General features: G+C 40.1%; 1 protein-coding gene across 1 annotated transcript in view; it reads left to right on the plus strand.

Moving 5' to 3' along the window:
- The window catches only part of PDE11A (phosphodiesterase 11A), a 300,465-nt gene that overhangs the window by 143,858 nt on the left and 135,404 nt on the right, over positions 1–21,203 (plus strand). The window contains exon 6 of the mRNA XM_081815325.1: positions 5,196–5,328. Within this exon, the coding sequence (XP_081671451.1) occupies positions 5,196–5,328 (133 nt within the window). The remainder of the gene's footprint in view (positions 1–5,195; positions 5,329–21,203) is intronic.

Below are 21,203 nucleotides of genomic sequence, written 5' to 3' on the forward strand. Positions count from 1 at the left end.
GGTCATTCTTGAAATAGCGAAGTCTTGGGAGTCTCTCGTGAAGACTAAACTCTAGGTTTGAGAACAAAAATGTCAATGCAGACACAGAATAATGATTAACATTATTTTATTCAGATATTTTGTCTTCTAATTTAGAGACTTGTTTTGAGAATTAATTCTTAAAAAAGTCTTAAGTGTATTTTCATATAGTTTTCTCTGTTTGAATCTTTAGCTAAGATAGGTTTTTCAGACAATTGAAGATGGTGAAGTTGCTTGTCCAGGGGTGTTTTATTTTGTCTTGTTTTGTTTTACTTGTATTGATTTCTTTCCTCCACTACTCTGCAACTTGTTGTCCTCAGGTTTATATCTTACCTCACTGGCCCTCACTTCAGGGGCAGTCACATTTCAGGAATTATGTGTTGTCTGTAATAGGGCAATTCTCTTTTATCCTTCCACTGTCAATATATTGGAGCTCATGAAGCTCTCTTTGAAGTCAGTGTGAGTCTCATATTTGGAAGCAAGATACCACTGAGAAAGAAGATTCTAAACTGCAGCCCTTTGAGGGAAACTCACTTTTTAAACCTGCATCTTCCTATGTACCTGGTTCTAGTAAAATACAATTGTGTAAAAGATTTCTTTACAATTTTCATGTTATTTTAAACAGTCTTGATCTTAGGGAGGTCTTCTTTTTAGAGTTAAAATAAGCTAAGTGGTTAATTTTTACTTTTTAAGGAAGAATCACTAAAGTTAAGTGACAACTGTATTTATTTTCCTTTTCTCAGACTTTTATTTCAAGGATTTTTTGGTCTGCTGGTTTTTTTTTTTCTTTAAGCCAGAATCTATTTTAACATCCCCACCTTAAAGGTCAAAATAGTTTTATGATTTGAACATGAGAAGCTATTAAACATAGACAGATATTAAAACATACAAACTTTGGAAGTATTTTAATGGTTTCTCAAAACTTCTGATTTTTCAACAACAAATGAATGTTGTATAGAATTTTAAGCCATTTTTCCCCTCTCTATGGTGCACTGGTATACAGTAAATGTCTTGGCGAAATATACACAAACCCAGAAACACTCACACCGGACATCCACTTGCATGAGATGATCTGTAAGTGTCTTTTCCTTTTTGCTGAAAGAAGGGTCAGCCCATCCCTATTCCCTGTGTATAACAGAGAAGGGTATGGGGGAAGCCAAAGGGGCTATTTAATGAGGTAACTTGTGGCAGTGTAGACATAAACAATATGGCCTTGGGACCTAGGGGCTAAAATACTCTGCCCTAGGGGCAGAGTGTAGGGGAGAGGATTCTTCCTTTACCCCATGAAACTTAAACACCCTCAAGTGTCTGGTCTCCCTCAAGTGACTTCCAAGGCTTTGACAAGGGGCCTTGAGTGAAAGAATAAATCTCCCTAGAGACTAGGGGTGGGGAGAGGACTTAGAGGTGTCTGTGGTCTTGCAGTTATGCACATGGCAACTAAGATCCACTGAACTGACATGATCTCACTTGCACCCACAAACTACAGAGTAATCAATATTGATGTGTTTCCAAACTGCGGTAACTCTCCTTATCTTGGTTCTGGCCCAAACTGAAAATCTTAGTGCTGGATTTGATATCTCTGGTCAGATTTAGGGGGGCTCTAGAAAGTTGGCCAGTTCAATTTTGGATATTAATTTAAGCTTCCAATGACCTATTAACAAAAAAATAAGACTGGCTAGAAACTTTCAACCCTGACTCTTCTGGTAAGAACAAGATCTAGAACAAAGGTGATGTTCATCCTACCTCCATCCTGCTCAGATCTCATGGAGAAGACTATTCTGGACTGGCTTTCATAATCAAGAGGGCTATCAATCAGCAGGGGTACATGTAGGACAAGGATGATGAGAATAAGGAAGGCATGCCAGAGGAGAAGTCGCTGAAGAAATTAGAGCTGATTAGAAAAGAATGATCTTAGATGGAAGACTATGGGGAACATGTTAATTATTGCCAAATATTTCAAGGGCTGTCAGCTAATGAGATCCCATGGGACTGGGAGCAAAGGATGATTATTAGGAAGTAAGCTGAGCGGCCACAAAATGGAATGGAATATTTTGGTAGGTAATGGGTTCTGTTACTAAAGACATTCAATTTGATATTAGATGTCCATTTGTCAGAGAGATTGAAACAGGGCCATTGTCAGCCCATACAGTGTCTCTGTGAGAATAGAAAAAGTACTCCCTCTAGATGGATGCAGCTCTAAGTCAACATGCACGACTAGGCTAGATTTCAGCCCCCATTTGTTCCTTTTACAGGGCACCCCTATGCAGGGCAGAACCTGCATAACCACACATGGCTGTGTCCATGATCTTAACATGTTCTGCTCCAAAGGCAATCAGTCAAAAGAGAGGAGGCCACACAGAATAAAAGAGCTCTCATCAACCAGAAAGAGTTGACCTATAGGACCTTAATGAAAGAACTGATCCTTTAAGCCAGGTGTGTCCCTCAAGAAACAGAAATAATTTGGGCCATTTCCTTTGTGGTTAAATGCATAATACTTCATTGCTGAAATGTACAAAGGCTACTGTCACATGAGGAATTTACTTTAGAAGCTATTAAAATGTAGATACTTTTTAAAAATATTTACTGTGGGCTAGAAAATATGTTAAGCACTTTTATAAATTATTACTTTAATCTGCACAATAAGTAGTAGTATTATACCCATTTTACAGATGAAGTGTAACCCAACTTGTCTGAGATCACTTTGCTAGGAAGAGGCAAAATAGGTATTTGAATCAGGTATATTTGACTCTAAAATTCATGGTCTTTCTCATAAAACAAAATTATCCTTTTGAAAAAAAGCAAGGTTTTTGGGGCGCCTGGGTGGCTTAGTCGGTTAAGCATCTGCCTTCAGCTCAGGTCATGATCCCAGGGTCCTGGGATCGAGTCAAACATCGGGCTCCCTGCTCAGCAGGGAGTCTGCTTCTCCCTCTCCCACTCCTCCAGCTCGTGCTCTCTCTCTCTCTCTGTCAAATAAATAAATAAAATCTTTAAAAAAAAAAAAAAGCAAGGGTTTGAAAGCTCTAACTCAACATCATAATTTTGCATTACAGTAAAATTTTAAGATTTGGAAGGTTGAATTGGTGCAAAAGCCAGAATGTGATATAAATACTCAAGAGTGACAATCATCCTTCCTGACCGTCTCTCTGAGCATTCTGTCACGCTGGGCCCTAGTTTATGTACCCATGCACCATTAAACTGAAGAAATGGAGAGGTGGTTTTCAGAACATCTGCTTGCACTGTTGCAGCTATAGGTTCACTAAAATCTCCCCTCCCCTCTGTAGCCTTACCCCATGATGACAGTCTCGGTGGCTGCTTCCTCCCTGCACTTCTTTTGCATTCCTGATCAGTACTGTTGACTTGGCAACTAGTCAACACCGCCATGTGACGCATTTCTCATTTGAAATTTGAATGGAGCTCTTAAAGTGGTCATTGTATAAGTGTCATCTCCCCATGTAGGTGGAGACCTCCATGAGGAGAGAGACCATAGTTTATACTTCCTAGAAACCACCTCAACTGTGCTTACGCGCAGTGCCTTGCACGGAGTTGACTGTCTTACGTTGTCCTACAATTTTAGAGTGATTGCAATATACACATAGCCTGAATTAAACCCAGTTCTAAGCATGTTTAGATTTAGAATGAATCTCCCAGGAGCCCCTGCTCAGTAAGTGTTCCCATCATCATCTTCCTTGGGAATTTTGTAAGTAGGGACCTATGGCCCTGGACGATCAAGTCCAATGTCTTCTCCTCCCTCTTCTTCTGACTGCATACAGTCTCAGACTGCAGTGTTTATGATTAGCAGTGTTTCCCTGAAACTCTCTGTATGTGGACTGCCACTCCCTTCTTTTCTGTAGGTGAGAACCTACTATTCTTGCTCTACTCCTACTCATTGATTCCTCTCCTGAGAGGCTACAGGGATGAATAACATCACCAGTAAATGTTACATTCACCAGACACAGACCAGCAGCCATTACAGATGATGTCTACGGATGGTGCTAAAGAATGCCTCTGCTTCCCAATTCTTCATGTATCCAGGGGCCTCTCCGTGCCCCAGATCCTTGGGATGGCACAAATTCCACACTGCGGCACATCGTTGCATAGTAACAATGGCTCGTGACAGTTGTTGGTGTCTTCCTTACATATAGGGCAGTTTAGATTAAAAAGTCAATAGAGTTCTTACTCTTCTTGCTGTGGTGCCCTCACTCATGTGTCCTGGAACCTAGGGTTCCACAGAGTGTGGTTGGAAAACGTCGCCCCTGTAGACTTGCATTCATTTATGTAATTTCAGTTATCACCTGCCACGCCACAAACCTCACATCCTCCATGAAAATGTTCCTTGACGTTGTGATTTTGAACAGTACTCAGTTTTGCATTTCCACAGCTCCTGGCAGTGCTCAGTTTGCACTTGGGGAAGAAGTGGTGGAAGGGAGGGAGGGGAGTAGGGAATCTTACTAATTCTTACGCCCTTTCTATAAATGTGATGATTGTAGTGAATGTGATACAAGGGAAAGTTCACAAAAGCATTTTGCACAAAATACCTGTTCAAATCAAATATGGATGTAATTTAAATGATTAATGTTAGGGGTCAGTAGCACTAAAATGGGTTTTCCGGTAAGATTTTGTAAGTAGGAAATGTGTTTTTGTTAAGAAACTCTGAGACATACGCAGAAGTAGTTACGTAATTACTAGGATTATGCATGGTCTAGATCTGCTCTTTTGCTGCCTTTAAAATTTTGTAAATTCCTAATTTATTTCCTGATTTTTCCCCATTCTGGGGCTTAATTTTTCCCTATGTCAAACATCCAGTCTGCTCAGTTAAGGAGTGTGGGTTTTGGGAGGTCAGTGGAATTTATCATGCTATGGTGTTAGCATTGTCAATTTCAGTCATTACTTGATTGCTTACTTTATGTCTGTCTGCTTTGGCCTAAATACAACCTCAAGTGGTTCTCTGGATCATAGGCAATCTATTATTTCTTCCCATGGATTTGATTATTTTACATTACATCAGGTAAGTTTTTTTGAAGTAGCTACTGATAATTACCTCGCTATTCTCTGACTCAAGTCACTTATCCCTTCTTAAGGGGGATAGATAATCCTACTATGAGTATAATTTTATGAGATTTGCTTTCAAGCAAATTTATGTTTCTCTATTTTCTTACTGCCTGTTTTGGTTTTGATAGTTTCAAAGAAAGCATGGAGAAATCATCATATTCCGACTGGCTCATAAATAACAGTGTTGCTGAGCTCGTGGCTTCCACAGGTCTTCCGGTGAACATCAGCGATGCCTACCAGGATCCTCGCTTTGATGCCGAGGTAAGAGGAATTTTCTCGTTCCAGTCTTAAGGTTCACTTGTCACACTGGCGATGGTTTGCTGGTTGAAGCAAAAGAGGGACCATCATACAGATCGATAGCAACCCCTGAGTTCATAGGCAAATTTTTTTTTTTTTGCATCTTTCCCCCGTGATCAGATTTTTAGCATTGCCTACTGTTGAGTAACAGAAAAACCTCCTGTCTACTCTGATTTGTGGTAAAATGGGTATCTGTTATGTATTAGTTTGATGCTCTTTTACAACTGGGTACATTTTATGTTAAATGTACCCATATACAAGTACCCATGCCTTAACTCATGGACATTTTATATTAAACATAGTTTATATTAAACTATGAAATAGTTATTGATAAAAATGTGTATATAACATAGTTATTTCCCAATAGATGCTAGAACAACTACCATGTCTTTTAAAATTGCTCCCAAGAAATGGTAAATTGGTTTGTGTTATTATTTAATGTTAATTTTGTAGGCACATTGTGCTCTATGCAGAATATATTAAAGCAATATAGATTCTGACTTGCAAATGTTTAAATTCTAAGTATCTACAGTATTATACAGATAAATTTACATGAATTTATAAAATATCTGTGTGTGTGTGTGTGTGTGTGTATTCAATAAATTACACATTTCCTATTCTACATTGCCAAGCTAAGATCTAAAGAGTAGCAGGAGTTTTTTGGCGAGGAAGGTGAGGAGATGTGTTCCAAGCAAAGCTGAGAGAGCGTGGGGGCTGAGGGGCTGGAGAGCTGAGATGAGTTAATGCTGCAGAAAGCACCAGGTAGATGAGGCTGGAGGAGGAAGCAGAGGTCAGATTGCTCCAAGACTTTGAAAGTTACGTTAAGAAGTTTGAGTATTTGTCCTAGGCAATGGGGAGCCAGTAGTTGAGTTTTAAATCAGGGAGACGCAGGACTTGTATTTTAGAAAGATCACACCACCTCTGTGGCTACAGCACAGAGGATAGATTAGCAGTAATAACTGAACATTTAAGCTGAAATGACAACTCTGGAGACAGACAGGGATTCAGTCCCAGTCTCCAGACTCCACAGCCCTCCTCCTCAGGTCTGCTCTATGCTGTCCCATGTCTGGGGTGCGGCATGATGTGACAGGAGGCTGCAATCTAGACTTAACTTCGAACTTCAGTCATGTCATCTTTGCAGATCTCTGCAGGGAAATTTTTAAAAAAATTTTTTTATTGTTATGTTAATCCCCATACATTCCATCATTAGTTTTAGATGTAGTGTTCCATGATTCATTGTTTGTGCATAACACCCAGTGCTCCATGCAGAACGTGCCCTCCTCAATACCCATCACCAGGCTAACCCATCCTCCCACCCCCCTCCCCTCCAGAACCCTCAGTTTGTTTTTCAGAGTCCATCGTCTCTCATGGTTCGTCTACCCCTCCAATTTCCCCCCCTTCATTCCACCTCTCTGTAGCTGCCTGGAGCTTTCTTCCCCCAGGCCGTGTCCTCTAGTGGTTTCTATTAATTCTTGAGCATGGAGCTTAGCTTCTCCTACCTTGCAAAGGCTTTCACGAACTCCCAGTCTGGGTTGGGTGTCTCTGCAGCGTTCTCCTTCGGCTGTCCCAACCCTGACCACCCTCTAGCTCTCTTCAGTTCTGATGCATTATTTCTGAGTTTTGACTTCCCTTTCTTGGGAAAGTACACAGTCTAAAGCTTCTTTAGTTGTCCTCCTTTGCAGGAAAATACCACCACCTTGGTTCTGTGATTGGCAGAGAAGAAATTATTTATAGAGGTCAATATTTGTATACTTTAGCATTATGATTGGGTTAGGACTGATTTGACAAAGTTTTGTGTTTTGCCTTGTTTCTTTCTTCCTTGCTTTTAAAGAGAGAATACTGAAGAACAGATATCTAAACACCGTTTTATGAAGGAATGCTTTCAGTATCCTATTATTGACATCAGTAATAGCTGAACAAACTGAACGCCTTGCTATGCAGAAAAATCATTCGTTGCCAATTCCTTGTTACCAGGTCATCATGTTAGATCAGATGTCAAGGGGTCATGGTTGATTCCTATCCCAAATTTTAGCGCTATGTTTGGTATGGATTACTGTTATTCTGCTCTTAGCTTTGGATCATGAAGTCAAATTCTGGGGAAAGGAAAGAACCAACAAATTACACCATTTTAAAAAGTTGGTTAATTAGCCATATGTAAAGGTATAACAAAACATGAGGCAGTGAACACCCACTACCCAGTTTAAGAAAAGAACATGATTATTACTTGTGAATCCTTGTACAGATCTTCCCTAATCCTTTCCCCCTTTGCTTTCCCTGCAGAGGTAACCCTATCCTAATATGACCTTAACATTCTTTTGCCTTTCTGTATAGTTTCATTGCATATGTCTGAATCCATGCCAAATATATCATTATATCCTACATGTCTCTGAAATTTATATACATTATATTATACTGTATGTATTCTTCTGTGGCTTGCTTTTTCATTCAACATGTGTTCCTGAGTCATGTGAGTTTGCAGTTCATTCATTTATTTTCACTGCTGCCAAGTATTCCACTATATGAATAAGCCTTGCTTTATTTACCCACTATGGTGTTGATGGACATTTGGGTTCCATATTTGGTTATTACGTACATAGCTGCTAAGGACACTCTTGAACATGTCTCTAAGTGTACACGTGCAAGAGTTTTTCTGGGGTCTGTACATTGCCTTCATCAGGGAAGGAAAAATTCTTGTCCAGTCATTGGTCTTTTTTTTTCTTATGGGAAACAGCACATGTAGCAAGCACAAATAATATCTCAAGAATACTTCTGCTCATACAATTTAGTGATTTTGGATATACCATATCCTTATGTCTGCAGACTCTTACCACATCTCTTTCTGATTAATGATACAGCCATTTTACATTGTTCTCTGTGCTTATAGTCCATTCCAATAAAGCAGGCTGCTCCACTGATCTATAAAAAGAACAGTGTGGACTCCTGAGCAAAAATGCAGCAGTTACTTCTGTGGGATTGGTCATAAAAATTTCATGCTTTTATCCAGTAGTTAGAAGCAGCGATGCCTGAAGACAGTAAACTGTGGTAGGTTAAGCAGTGACTATTTCCTGAAATCACTTTCTTCCCTCTGATAAAATAAAGCATGTACTTAGACCAACATTATTTCTTGGTCTTCCACCTAAAATGCTTTCAATCTGTCACATACCTAATACTAGATTTCAAATGCAAATCTGAAGATGCATTATATATGATGTTTACATGGGTGTCTTTGCATGGTATTGGAATTTAAAGTTATTTTATGTTTCCCTTCTCATGCTAAGGGAAAAAACTGGTAAGGAATTAAACAATGTAGATGGAGGTGAGTGAGAGAATTTTTCCTAAATGCAGGCATTTAGTAGATATGTTCTATGAATGTGTGTGTATGTTATAGTGTGTGTGTGTATTGCTAGGAAAAGCAAAATTATTTATCTGCTTAGGCTTCCTCCCTTCTCAAGTATATTTTGCCTCAGGGCATTTTGTCAACTGTTTATGTTAATAATGAATGAGACTCCAGACTAAGCCACAATGCCAAGAGTCTAAAAGGCTCCAACCTTCTCCCCGTGAAGCCTGATGTAAGATGGTGTAGATCATAAGATAAAGACAACCATTTCAGATAATATTTTTTATTAATGGTTTAAAAGTTTTCCTCAATATAAACAAAATGTCATGACAAAATGAAATTGCTTCGTTCTTGCACCAAAAGTAATTCTGGAATCATCCTGGAGGTAGAGGGTAACTTTTATAACTGTGTTGTCTTCCTGTGAAGGTTTGAGTCCTCTCCTCTTGGTCTGCTATGGATCCATAATTGTTATCGGTAATTATAATTGAGTAGTTATTTATTACTGATAGAAAATAAGGAAATAATTTTTTTTAAAAGATTTTATTTATTTATTTGAGAGAGAGAATGAGAGAGAGCACATGAGAGGGGGGAGGGGCAGAGGGAGAAGCAGACTCCCTGCTGAGCAGGGAGCCCGATGCAGGACTCGATCCTGGGACTCCAGGATCATGACCTGAGCCGAAGGCAGTCGCTTAACCAACTGAGCCACCCAGGCGCCCAAGGAAATAATTTTTTAATCCAGGATTAATGGAGTGGCTCCCAGAGTTTTCTCCACTGGAAAAGGTGCTTGCTTTTTGGTTCACGACACTCATTGACTTCCCTGAATAGTTTGAAGCTGGTTAATAAGAATGATAATTTGCAGAGTGGTAGCATGGGTAATCCCTTTCAAAGCATTTCCTATTTTTCTTACAGATTTTCTCAACCTAAGTCTATATAATGAACTTAAATCTGCCAAAAATATATTTTCCTGAACGCTGGTATCTATCCTAAATTTCTCAATGGTTCAATGGCTAATTCTGACAACTTGAATTCTCTTTACTGAACATGAAGAAGGACCCCAATTCATCAGACAATGTAGTGTCCTGGGATAAAACACCCAAAAATGGATTGGTCTTCTTCTGGGGTTTTATACTGTAGATGTGTCAACTTTCAGTTAATAGGAATACTAGAGATTTCTTTAATTTACAGATGAGGAAACAGACTCAGAGAGCTGAAGTGACTTGCCTAAGGCCACACAGCTTCCTTGAGATAGGACACAGAACAGACTGGACTTTCTGATTCCTAATTCAATTCTCTGACTGGTCTCCTATAGGGACCAGCTGCTAAGGGGCTGCCTGGGCAATGGAATCACCACTCCATCTTTCCTCTATCCACAAAGGCACATGAATGTTGGCCAGTAGACCTACCTCTTTGTCCAGTCTGCTCCACTCACCTGCTGAGTGGACATACTACTTGGGCATACTACTTGCATATATATTGTAACATGTAAAATGCTATATAAATATTTTGTAAATGATGCAGTTCTATATAAATGTCAGTGAAGATATTTATCTGATTAAGGATTAAGTTTCTTCTTTTGGGGTAGGGGCAAGTTGGCAGAAGCAGGTCCTTTTCTCTAAAATGAGGGGCCATTACACAGAGCTGCAGACCAGCAGACCTTGGTTATAGACAAGCCAACTTCAAGTCTCTTCATCCTCAGACACAGTGGGGAAGGAAGAGGAAAGTCTCTAGCCAAAGAAGGGAGTTAAGGGTGATTGTTTCTTGACAGTAAAGAGGAGATGGTGACACTAATCTGATAACCTGTAGGTCTTCAAGTCAGCCAGGTCTCTCTTTGTCTTCTCAGAGATGTTAGTTACAGAGGTGGTGAAGGCTGGATGCATGTCCTGTGGCCTTCGGCTACCATAGAGATGGTCACCATATCCTCTCCTCAAGGAGCCAGCAATATGCAGACTTGGCTTTTAACAAGAATGGCCAGACATCCAGGGGCCAGATTACCACGGCACATTAAGGATGATCAAATTTCAGGAGCCAGCCACACTGTCCAGACCCAAACAATCCACCAGTCTTTAAAACATATAGCTGAAAAACCAATTACTCTGGTATATTTCAAACACAGCCCCGTTGCCTACATTCAAACCACAGTATCAGTTAAGGCAATAGATAAACTCCAAAATCTCCATGGCTTAACACAATAGGAGTTTAGTTTTTGCTCCTGTTGAGCCTAAGTGGATGCCCCTGATCATGGGCACTGCACAGAGAGATGTTCCCTCTTCCATGAATGAAATTGTCCAGCAGCCACCGATGAATGACTTTCCCAGTGAACCATCTTGTGGAGTCTTCAGATCGCTAACTGGGTGCCAACCCCAATACGTCTTCTCATGTGCATTTGGTAGTTTCTTCTCCAGTTTAGACTAACACGGGAAGTTTGTCAATTTGGGGATTCATGATGCCAATGGCTATTTTCTGTTAATAAGAGAGAATTTACTCTGCCAAGTTTTGCCTTAACTGTACAGCTTAAGTGGAAACTAGATTTCCAATTGCAGTGTCTTTTCTACCTTATAACTTCTGGGAAGTCTTCACAAACTCTGCCCAAAGATATGCAGCAAGAGAATGATCCTTATTTTGAAACCTCAGTTTTGAAACTGTTGGCCTTCCTTTTAATAGAAACTACGAAGGGATGTGTTTCATGTGATATGAAGCCCATCCCAGGTGCTGCCAAGAGCTTGCTGTGAAAGCTATGGGGCAGATAATCATAGTTGTCTACCTGCTGTGTATTCTCTTTGTGATTGTATTAAATATTTAATGGAGGTCCCTCCTTGTGGGGAGCAGAGCAACTTAGAGGGCAGCTACTGTGATTACTTGCCTTCTGTCTGCCTGTTTGAGTTGACTCTGAGGAGCGGCACCTGCTGGGCTTGATCGCCTGCATGGTTTTAAGGCCAAAACTCCTTGGTTTATGGGTGGAAAATTATGACAGAACGGTTATATAAGATACTCGCAGAGCCAGAACTAAATTTCTGAGCTTTAAATTCTGCAACCTTATGAAGATCGCTCTATGTTTATTCTGTTACAAGGCTCTATTACATCCCCCATGAAAAGGATGGAAGACAGAAAAGATATACCTGATTATATTTATTTATAGTGGCTCAAGAAACACTCGTGTTCACAGGTTATCATGTAGGTGGTAGGTTTTGTAGTTTTACCCACCATTTGCTCCTTGGGAAGAGGATGCCCATCCTCGGCTCCTGAAGACACTGACAGAACACCATGTGTATTAATTTTCTATCGCTGCCTGACAAGACACCACAAATTCAGCAGCTTAAGACAAACACTCATTTCTTATCTCACAGTTTCTGTAGGTCAGAAATCTGGGCATGGCATAGCTGGGTTCTCCAGTCCAGTGTCACACAGGCTAAAATCAAGGTGTTGGCCAGGTGGCATTCTCATGTGGATTTTGGCACTTTTCAAAGCTTATTCGGGTGATGGCAGAATTGAGTTCCTTGCAGTTGTAGACTGAGCTTCCCCTTTTCTTAATGGCTGCTACTAAAAGGTCTCTCTCAGCTTTTAGAGATTGCCCTTAGGTACTAGCCATATGGTCCTCTCACAACATGGCAGCTCACTTGCTCAAAGCTAACAGGAGAATCTCACCCAGTTGGCTGTGACAGAGGCTTACATGATGTCAGGAGTGACTTACATAATCACAAGAGTGGCTATCCCATCACCTCTGCCACATAACATAACCTAATCAAGGAAGTGATGATCCTGTCATATTTACAAGTCCTGCCCACACTCAAGGGGAGAGGATTCTACCAGACTTGTTCAAAGTAGAGGGTAGCAGGTGGGAATCTTAGAGGCCATCTTTAGAATTCTGCCTACCACACTATAAAAATGACCACAAAAAATATCCCTTCCATATGTCCTGCTATGGAAAAATGTCTATAAGAAAAAAAGCCACAAAGAAGTATGTATAGAATAAAGTATATAAGTATGTATAGAATGATAAATGTATATATATACACATATTTTTCTAATAGACCCCTCAAACCTAACATGTCCAAAACAGAGCTGACAATCCTTTTTCTCCCAAGCCTACTCCTCTCTCTATCTGTTTCCCTCTCTCTATTAAGGCAACTCAATCCTTCCTGATGCTTATGACAAAAATTTTATAGGCATCATGCTCTCATGTTACACATCTAACTCATCAGGAAGTCTAGTTGGCTCTACCTGCAAAATTTATCTAGAACCTGATCACTTTTCACCACTCAACTGCTACTATCCAGGTCTAAGTCACCCTCATCTCTGGACTGTTTCATGGCCATAGCCTCTTTATCTCTCCCCCTCTATGCTCTATAGCCAGATGCTTTTGAATTTTAATCATATCATATCACAACTCTGCTCACAAACTCTTCAAAGTCTCCTTATGTCATCACTAGAGTAAAAGCCAAACTCACAATTCTTTCAGAGGTTTCCAATATCCTACACAATCTGGCACCTCATCATCTGGCCCCAGTCCTGACTCCTACATTTCCAGCCACACTGGACTTTCTGTTATTCCTAGAATATACTGCTCACACACCTACCTCAGGGCCTTTCCACTGGCTATTCCCTCAGCTAAAATACTTTTCCCCCTGTATCTGTGTGGTTCAAATCCTTACTTCTTTAAAGTCATCTTTCAAATGTTACCTGATAATAAGGCCTGACAACCTTGATATTAAATCCCCTTTATCTTGCTTTATTTTTTCTCTGTAATTCCTAAGACCTTCTAACATGTAATCTATTTCTGTATTTTTTAAAAATTTTTTGCGATCTGTCTTCTCTCACTAGAATGTAAGCTCAACGAAGGTGAGGATTTTGTCTGTTTTGCTCATGATTCTCCCCAACTGGAACAATGTTTAGTACTTAATAGTCATTATTGTCCAACGTTGTTGGATATTTTATCTGTGTTATTTATGAACGTATATATTGTTGAATATATCATAAATTGATGCATGAGCATATTATATATTTGTAGGAAAAGATAGGAAGAACTTACACTAAGTTGTTAATAGTTGCCATGTCTAGAGATGGAAAGATCAGAGATTTTGATTTTATTTTTACTTAAAAATTTCACAAGTATTTGTATTATTTTCATAATCAGGCAAAATTATACAGATATTTTAAAATTTTAGACCCTTTATATCTTATGTGAAATTATATTTTGCCAGGCTATTGTGAGCCCTCTAAAAGCTATAAATTATTACTCAGAACCAGAACTGAAATAACGCAAGATCTAAGTACATTAACTTGCTTTGCCGTATCTTTGGGGAATTCAGATGGTTATTTTCTATAGTCCTAACCAGCATAGACTGCTGCATGGATTTTATCCTAAGATCTTTCTTTGCCTGAGACTGTCCCCACAGCTTGTACATAAAGTGTCTTTGCAGATGAGCTGCTGCTGTATTAGGTGATTCCTTGGTGTGCATACTCTATTTACAAATACGGTCATCCTGAAACAGTTATTCTGGTCTTGCTTTTAGCTGGAATTGTGCTTATGAATTCAACTCCCAATAATTAGTTGCACTCTAGTGCCTTATCTGTGAAGCTTTCTGCCCTTCTTTTCATACTAGATTCAAAAGAATACCTTAAAACAAACACACTAATGCACAAAAAGGCATTATTTAGTCATTATAAGGTACAATATTCTGTTGCTTAATTTAGTATTTCCCCCCATTTAAATAATTACTAAAATTGTACGTTATGGAGAGAATTTTCAGAGCCATTATGTGCAGAGTTTGTCCTCTGTCTGCAGCAGGAATGAACAATTGGACCCAACATTTAAATAGGGAAGGTGGGAGGGATGGCAGAAAATAACTAAAAAGTAGGGCAGGCCTTATGCACGGATGGTTTGGTGGTGTATGTATTTGTTACAAATTTAGGAGCAGTGGGAAACCCATCAGTACCCAGATCTCCTCTGCCAGGGGTGGCTGATGCCCAGAGTTACACAGTTAAATATAAGGTGTCGTGACCCTAAATCCATCACGCTTCAATCCCATGCAGTTTTTCCATCTGAAATTCTTTCTCTGATTTTTTTTTTATTACTAAAGCCTGTTGAAGACAACTCAATAGTTCTTGCCCTTGTCATGTAACACTTAACGTTAATGGGGGCTCCAGGCTCTAAATCCTTTGACTTAGAGCATTAAAGCCCATTTCGCCTGTCAGAGCCTCATAGCCAAGCACTCCCGTAGTCTGGGATGCTGAGTGCTGACCCAGCAGGACAATTCATTATCTATTTCCTATAATGTCTTCTGGTCTATCAGCTGTGCTGCCGTTACAAAGGAAATGTGCAAAATTGAAACCATTAAGAGATAGAGCTCCGTGAATCTGCTGAAAAGCATTTGCTTACCAGTAACCTCTCAGTCTCTGATACTTCGTGTAAGCCAGTTGGAGATACCTTCTAGGGAGTAGGGTTTGAAGACTGGACAGTGCATATAACAATTCCAGATGACCAGGAAGGTGAGGAAGGTTAGGAGGATTAATAAGACTTGAATAAGGTATAGAATGGGGTAGCTGTGAGGAGTGAAGACAGAAAGGGGTCCCACGGTTCTAAGAGTGGAACAGACTTTGCTGCGTAGGTGGTGAGGAAGATACTTCAGTTCTTGGCCCAAAGGTCAGTTATTTTTCTAGGAATACTTTTGTCAGAAGTTTAAGGAATCATTGGTAGGTATGTTCCAGAAGCCATTAAGACTGATCCTATGTGTAGGTAAGATAGGCAAAAAGAAACTGCCTCTCTACTGTTTCAGAAAAACCAAGGGACTGATGTCAGAACATCTCCACCCTCAGCTTGTCCTAGTACCAAAATTTCTCTCTGGTGGATTGACATCTGGGAGATAAAGTATTGTTTTAAGTTATTGCTGGGGTGCCTGGGTGGCTCAGTCGGTTAAGCATCTGCCTTTGGCTCGAGTCATGACCCTGGGTCCTGGGATGGAGCCCCTTGTCAGGCTCCGCGCTCATACTCTGCTTCTCCCTCTCCCTTTGCCCCTACCCATCCCCCTGCTCATGCACTCTCTCTCTTTCTCTCATTCGCTCTCTCTCTCTAAAATAAATAAATAAAATATTTTTAAAATAAATAAATATATAAATATATAAATAAATAATTACTAAAATTGTACGTATCTTTGTAGGGAAAGGAAACACCTTGAATATAAAGAATAGTGTTATAGGGTGCCTGGGTGGCTCAGTTGGTTAAGCGACTGCCTTCGGCTCAGGTCATGATCCTGGAGTCCCGGGATCGAGTCCCGCATCGGGCTCCCTGCTCGGCGGGGAGTCTGCTTCTCCCTCTAACCCTACCTCCTCTTGCGCACGCTCTCTCACTCTCTCTCTCTCTAATAAATAAATTAAAAAAAAAAAAAAAAGAATAGTGTTATAGTACCACCAATTCACTTAACATTTCCACTGACCATCTTTGAGAGGCTGGAAAATATGACAAGGGTATTTTGATGGCTCCAAGTAGATCCGTTTACCGGGAAGGCCCAATGAAGACAGACACTAGACAAAATTTTTAGGTATACACATCTTTAATTAGAAAGAAGTAGGCACTCCCCGATAATATGTTTATTTTAACTGTAGCCTTCTAGAAAGACTGCTTGGTCTCATGTGGTCTAACATTTGGGACTCTAACAATGTGAGTTTTAAACTGAGAATGATCGAGCAGGAACCCTGTGGAACAGTGGGGCAGATATTTGGGGGCAGGTATTCTTCTCAATATTAGTAATATTTACATTTGCAAAACACCTTACAAATTTTGAAACCCTTTCACACATATTCTTACAAAACAACTTGGAAAATAAGAAAAAACACAAAGGGAAAAAGATGAGACTTGGCTATAATGCTAAAATCTGAAGACAGCCAGTGTTAACATTCTGGTGCACATGAGACAAATGTCAATAACAAAATTGAGACAGAGAGAGTTTTGGTGACTTGGTCGGGGTCAAGAGACCAGAGATATTTTTGAGCTCCATTGACTGATATGATCTGAAGACTTGGGGTTATGTGATGAACAGAGATGATTCTTTCCTTCCTACTTTGTTATTCCTGTTCATCCCTGTTTGGGACTCATTCTTCAGGTGTCTTGTGCTTCCACTGATGGGCTTCATCTCTTCTCCTTCACCCCTGATATGTGCTCCCAGCCCTTGATGTTTCATACGATCATATTAACTAACTTGGATTTGTTTAACTTTCCAGAAACAACAGCATTGTCACAGATAGACAAGTTAAGGGGGGTGGGGGGGTGGGGGGGTAGGGGATTGCCTTAATGATCTTAAAATCAAAAAATTCACTCTCATCATACTCTGCTGTCCCTCTTACTCCCCATGTCCCATCGTGCTGGGCTCATCAAGCATGCTGATCACTACCACTCTCTCTTCCCTATTCTCATCGCCAGTTAGTGCCACTTTCACTTCCTTCCCTCATCTGCAGTGGGAATGATAAAAAGACATTCTCAGCATTCTCTTTTGCCCCTCCTCTCCTCTTGTGCTCAGCCCATGCAAGCCTCCAGCATTGGATCAATGCAGCTCCGCTCTCTCAGTGTGGTCTTCCTCTCCTCCAGAACTAACCACTTGACTTCTGTTTCTCATCCCATCCCTTCTTGCCTTGCCTTTGTCTTCAGTTATCCTTCTGTGCTGCTAAATTCAATAACCCATTTTTGGTGCTTATCTTATTTCACTATTCTGCAAAATTTGACACTATTGTTCCACTTTAGTTCTATTTAGAAAATAACTTTACCCCATGTCTACAAGTAATTCATTATCCAAAATTTAGAAAGCAGAAACAGTAATTTAAAAACTCCCATAGGCAGAATTCTTTCACAATGTATACATGTAACAAATCATCATGATGTACACATTAACCATGTTATAATTTTGTCAGTTCTACCTCAGTCAAGCAGGGGGTGGTGGTGGGGACAAAAGTGGTGGCCAGAGCTGAGCAGGGATGGAGGAATGAACAGGTGGAACAGAGAGGATTTGAGGGTCAGTGAAACTATTCTGTATGATACCATAATGGTGGATAAAGGTCATTATGCAGTTGTCAAAACCTGTGAAATGTACAGCATCAAGAGCGAACCCTAATGTAAACTGGGGACTTTGGATGATAATGATGTATCAGTGTGGGTTCATCAGTTGTAACAAATGTACCACGACGGTGAGTGATGTTGATAGTGGGGGAGGCTGAGGTGCATCTGTGGGGCAGGGGATGGGAACTCTCTGTACTTGCACTCATTTTGCTGTGAACTTGAAACTGTTCTAAAAAAGTAAAGTCTATTTAAAAAGTAAAGAAACAGAAACTCCCATAGGCAAACAATTCAGAGGGGACTATTGTGGTTATATTTCCAGGATTTTCCAATGTATATGATAAGTGTTTTTATACCTACAGACACCCACAGTTATCACTTAATATATTAAAATTTTCCACGTTTAACAAATATTCTTCTATAGCATGATTTAAATTAGATGGATAATATTCCATTGTATAGATGTGCTATGCTTTACTTAACCAAATCCCTCCAGTTGAGTATTCAGGTTATTTCTAAAATAGCATTATCATTAGTAATCCTATGGTTTGCTCCTTTATATGTAAACTTTTGTGTACAGCTATAATAACTACCATAGAATAAATTTCTAGACACAGGAATTGATGGGTCAAAGGGTATTTATACTTTTTAGACTCTGGATGCACATCAATAAATCTGTTTCTGGAAAGGTTGTAGCAGTGTATTCACACAATAGAAATGCTACAAAGCCTTGAGGTTACGAGCTTTGGAGTTCTTTTTCGTCCCCGGCACTGACCCCACCTTCTTCATTCTGCCCAAAATACCATGTCCCCTCAGGTTCAGTTTTCATCCTTTTCGTCTTTTCCTTGCACAAGTTCTTCCTTGATGATTTTACTCACTTAGTCCAAACCAGAGGCTGATGACTCCGAGGTGAGTGCCTCAGCTCCTCCTTCTCTCCACCACCTTCCCAATTGGAACTTGAACTCGGAATCATTTCGCTCAGACTTCCTGCGTTCCCCACATCAGGGAACTCCAGCCACTCTTCCTCAACCCAGAAATTTCCATGTTATCCTTGGCAGGGATGGGAGAACCTCCCCAGAATAGAAAATTCTTTGGGGGAACTATAATAATTTTTGGTAAACAAAATTCTCTCTTATTTCACTGATAAACAGCTTAAGGTTTGTTTTTCCTCACCACCAGCCTCTCAAGCTATCTCTCCTTGTTTCCTTCACTCACTGCATGTCCTTGTCTTCTTGCACTGCGACCTCGTGCCTCAGCTGCTGCAGATCTCCTAGGAGAGGTTAGCGTGGGGCTACGGCTGTCCCCGAGTTGGCAGAGGCAACCGTACCTCCTGCTCCGTGCTGGCTTGGGACTACCGACCACTGGGTATGACCCTCAGCAGAACAAAACAGACCCAGACATTCTAGCGCTGCTGCGGCTAGCCCCAGTCTGTAGCTGATGCCTCCCAGACCACTGTCCAATCCACCTCCTCCTCTTCCTGCTCACTAGCATTGCTGTTGAGTCAGACTTCAGCTGGAGGGAAAGAAAGAAAACCACTTTGTTTCTTTCGGAAGATAACTTTGATGGATGTGTTTGTTATTGCCTGACTTCCTTTGAACCAGTCTCTCCACTTTCAAGCAGTTAATCTCTCTGAGTCTTATCTGAGAGGGAGGAAGTGAACAGGACCTACCTGCAGGGTTGTTTTAATAAGTATATGAGATAATGCATGTGAAGGTGCTGAACCCAGTGCCTGACAGGAACTGAACATCCAGGAAACATTAGCTCAGCATCATCAGCGCCATTACTGTCCTTGAAGACCCACTTATAAGGATCTAAAGCTACTCTTAATTTCTCTAAAAAGGGTTGCTGGCTTTTCTATAGTATTTTGAAATTGGTTTACTTGGACACTTATTTTATCTTAACTATTTCTATTTTTACTACACTGTGAGCTCCTCACACAACTGTTTAAATTCATTTTTATATCCTCCAAACCCAGCCATGTGTCTGGTGCATAGGAGGTGGTAAATAAATATATGTTAGAAGAGTCTTGACTCTTAGCTCACACTATTCTCGAAAATCGCTTTCAGTTTGATTGCAAATCTAAACATGAAAGCTAAAACAACAAAGATTCTAGGAAAAGAATTGGAGAATATCTTCATGAGCTAGGAGTAGGGAAAGATTTCTTGAGCAAAACCAAACAAATACTTTAAAAAAAGAAATGAACATGCTGGTATCAAGAATAGAAGATATCTGGAAAATTAATTTCTCAGAGAAAAACCAAAACAATCTAAACATAAAATTTAGGTGTGTAAATGAACTTCCAATTTCAAATGTTTAAAATATGTAGCACTTAATTTCTACAATGAACATGGTAGAAAAAGAGTACCTTTATTTCCCCAATAACCATGATCTAAAACCTTGATGTCTTTTTTTTTCCCTATAGTATTGGGATGACAGGTTGACCTTTCTCAAGAGATATCAAGGTCATATGAACTCACCAACACCCTATCAGTCTTTAGTAGCTCTTACCTAACAGTTAGATATGGACCATTGGTTTTAATATTAAGTGGAGCTTATTACTGAATGATGGTTTTTGATCCTAGTAATTATATCTTCCTATTTTAAATATATCATCTGACAGTCTGCTAGGGTATAGAAAGAAGATCTCTGAACCTCTACATTTATCATATATTTTTGCAACTTCAACTTTTTGTATATGATTTTATAATATATATAGTAAATTAGTGATGTTAAAAATATAGAGTATTGGGGCACCTAGGTGGCTCAGTCGGTTAAGCGTCTGACTCTTGATTTTGGCTCAGGTCATGATCTCAGGGTCATGAGATCGAGCCCCACTGGGCATGGAGCCTGCTTAAGAATCTCTCTCCCTCTCCCCACCCTCCTACCCCCACTCAGGTGTGCTCAATCTCTCTCTCTTAAAAAAAAATATATGTAAGAGGGTTCCCCTTTCTCCACAACCTCTCCAACATTTGTTGGTGGGAATGCAAGTTGGTACAGCCACTTTGGAAAACAGTGTGGAGGTTCCTCAAAAATTTAAAAATAGAGCTACCCTATGACCCAGCAATTGCACTACTGGGTATTTACCCCAAAGACACAGATGTAGTGAAAAGAAGGGCCATATGCACCCCAATGTTCATAGCAGCAATGTCCGCAATAGCCAAACTGTAAAGAGCCGAGATGCCCTTCAACAGATGAATGGAAAAAGATGTGGTCCATATATACAATGGAATATTACTCAGCCATCAGAAAGGATGAATAGCCAACTTTTACATCAACATGGATGGGACTGGAGGAGATTATGCTAAGTGAAATAAGTCAAGCAGAGAAAATCAATTACCATGGTTTCACTTATTTGTGGAACATAAGGAATAGCATGGAGGACATTAGGAGAAGGAAGGGAAAAATGAAGGGGGAGGAAATCTGAGGGAGAGATGAACCATGAGAGACTATGGACCTGAGAAA

Source organism: Leptonychotes weddellii, chromosome 3 (assembly GCF_054177405.1).
Source record: "Leptonychotes weddellii isolate Sample4059 chromosome 3, ASM5417740v2, whole genome shotgun sequence".
In the NCBI taxonomy this organism is placed as follows: domain Eukaryota; kingdom Metazoa; phylum Chordata; class Mammalia; order Carnivora; family Phocidae; genus Leptonychotes; species Leptonychotes weddellii.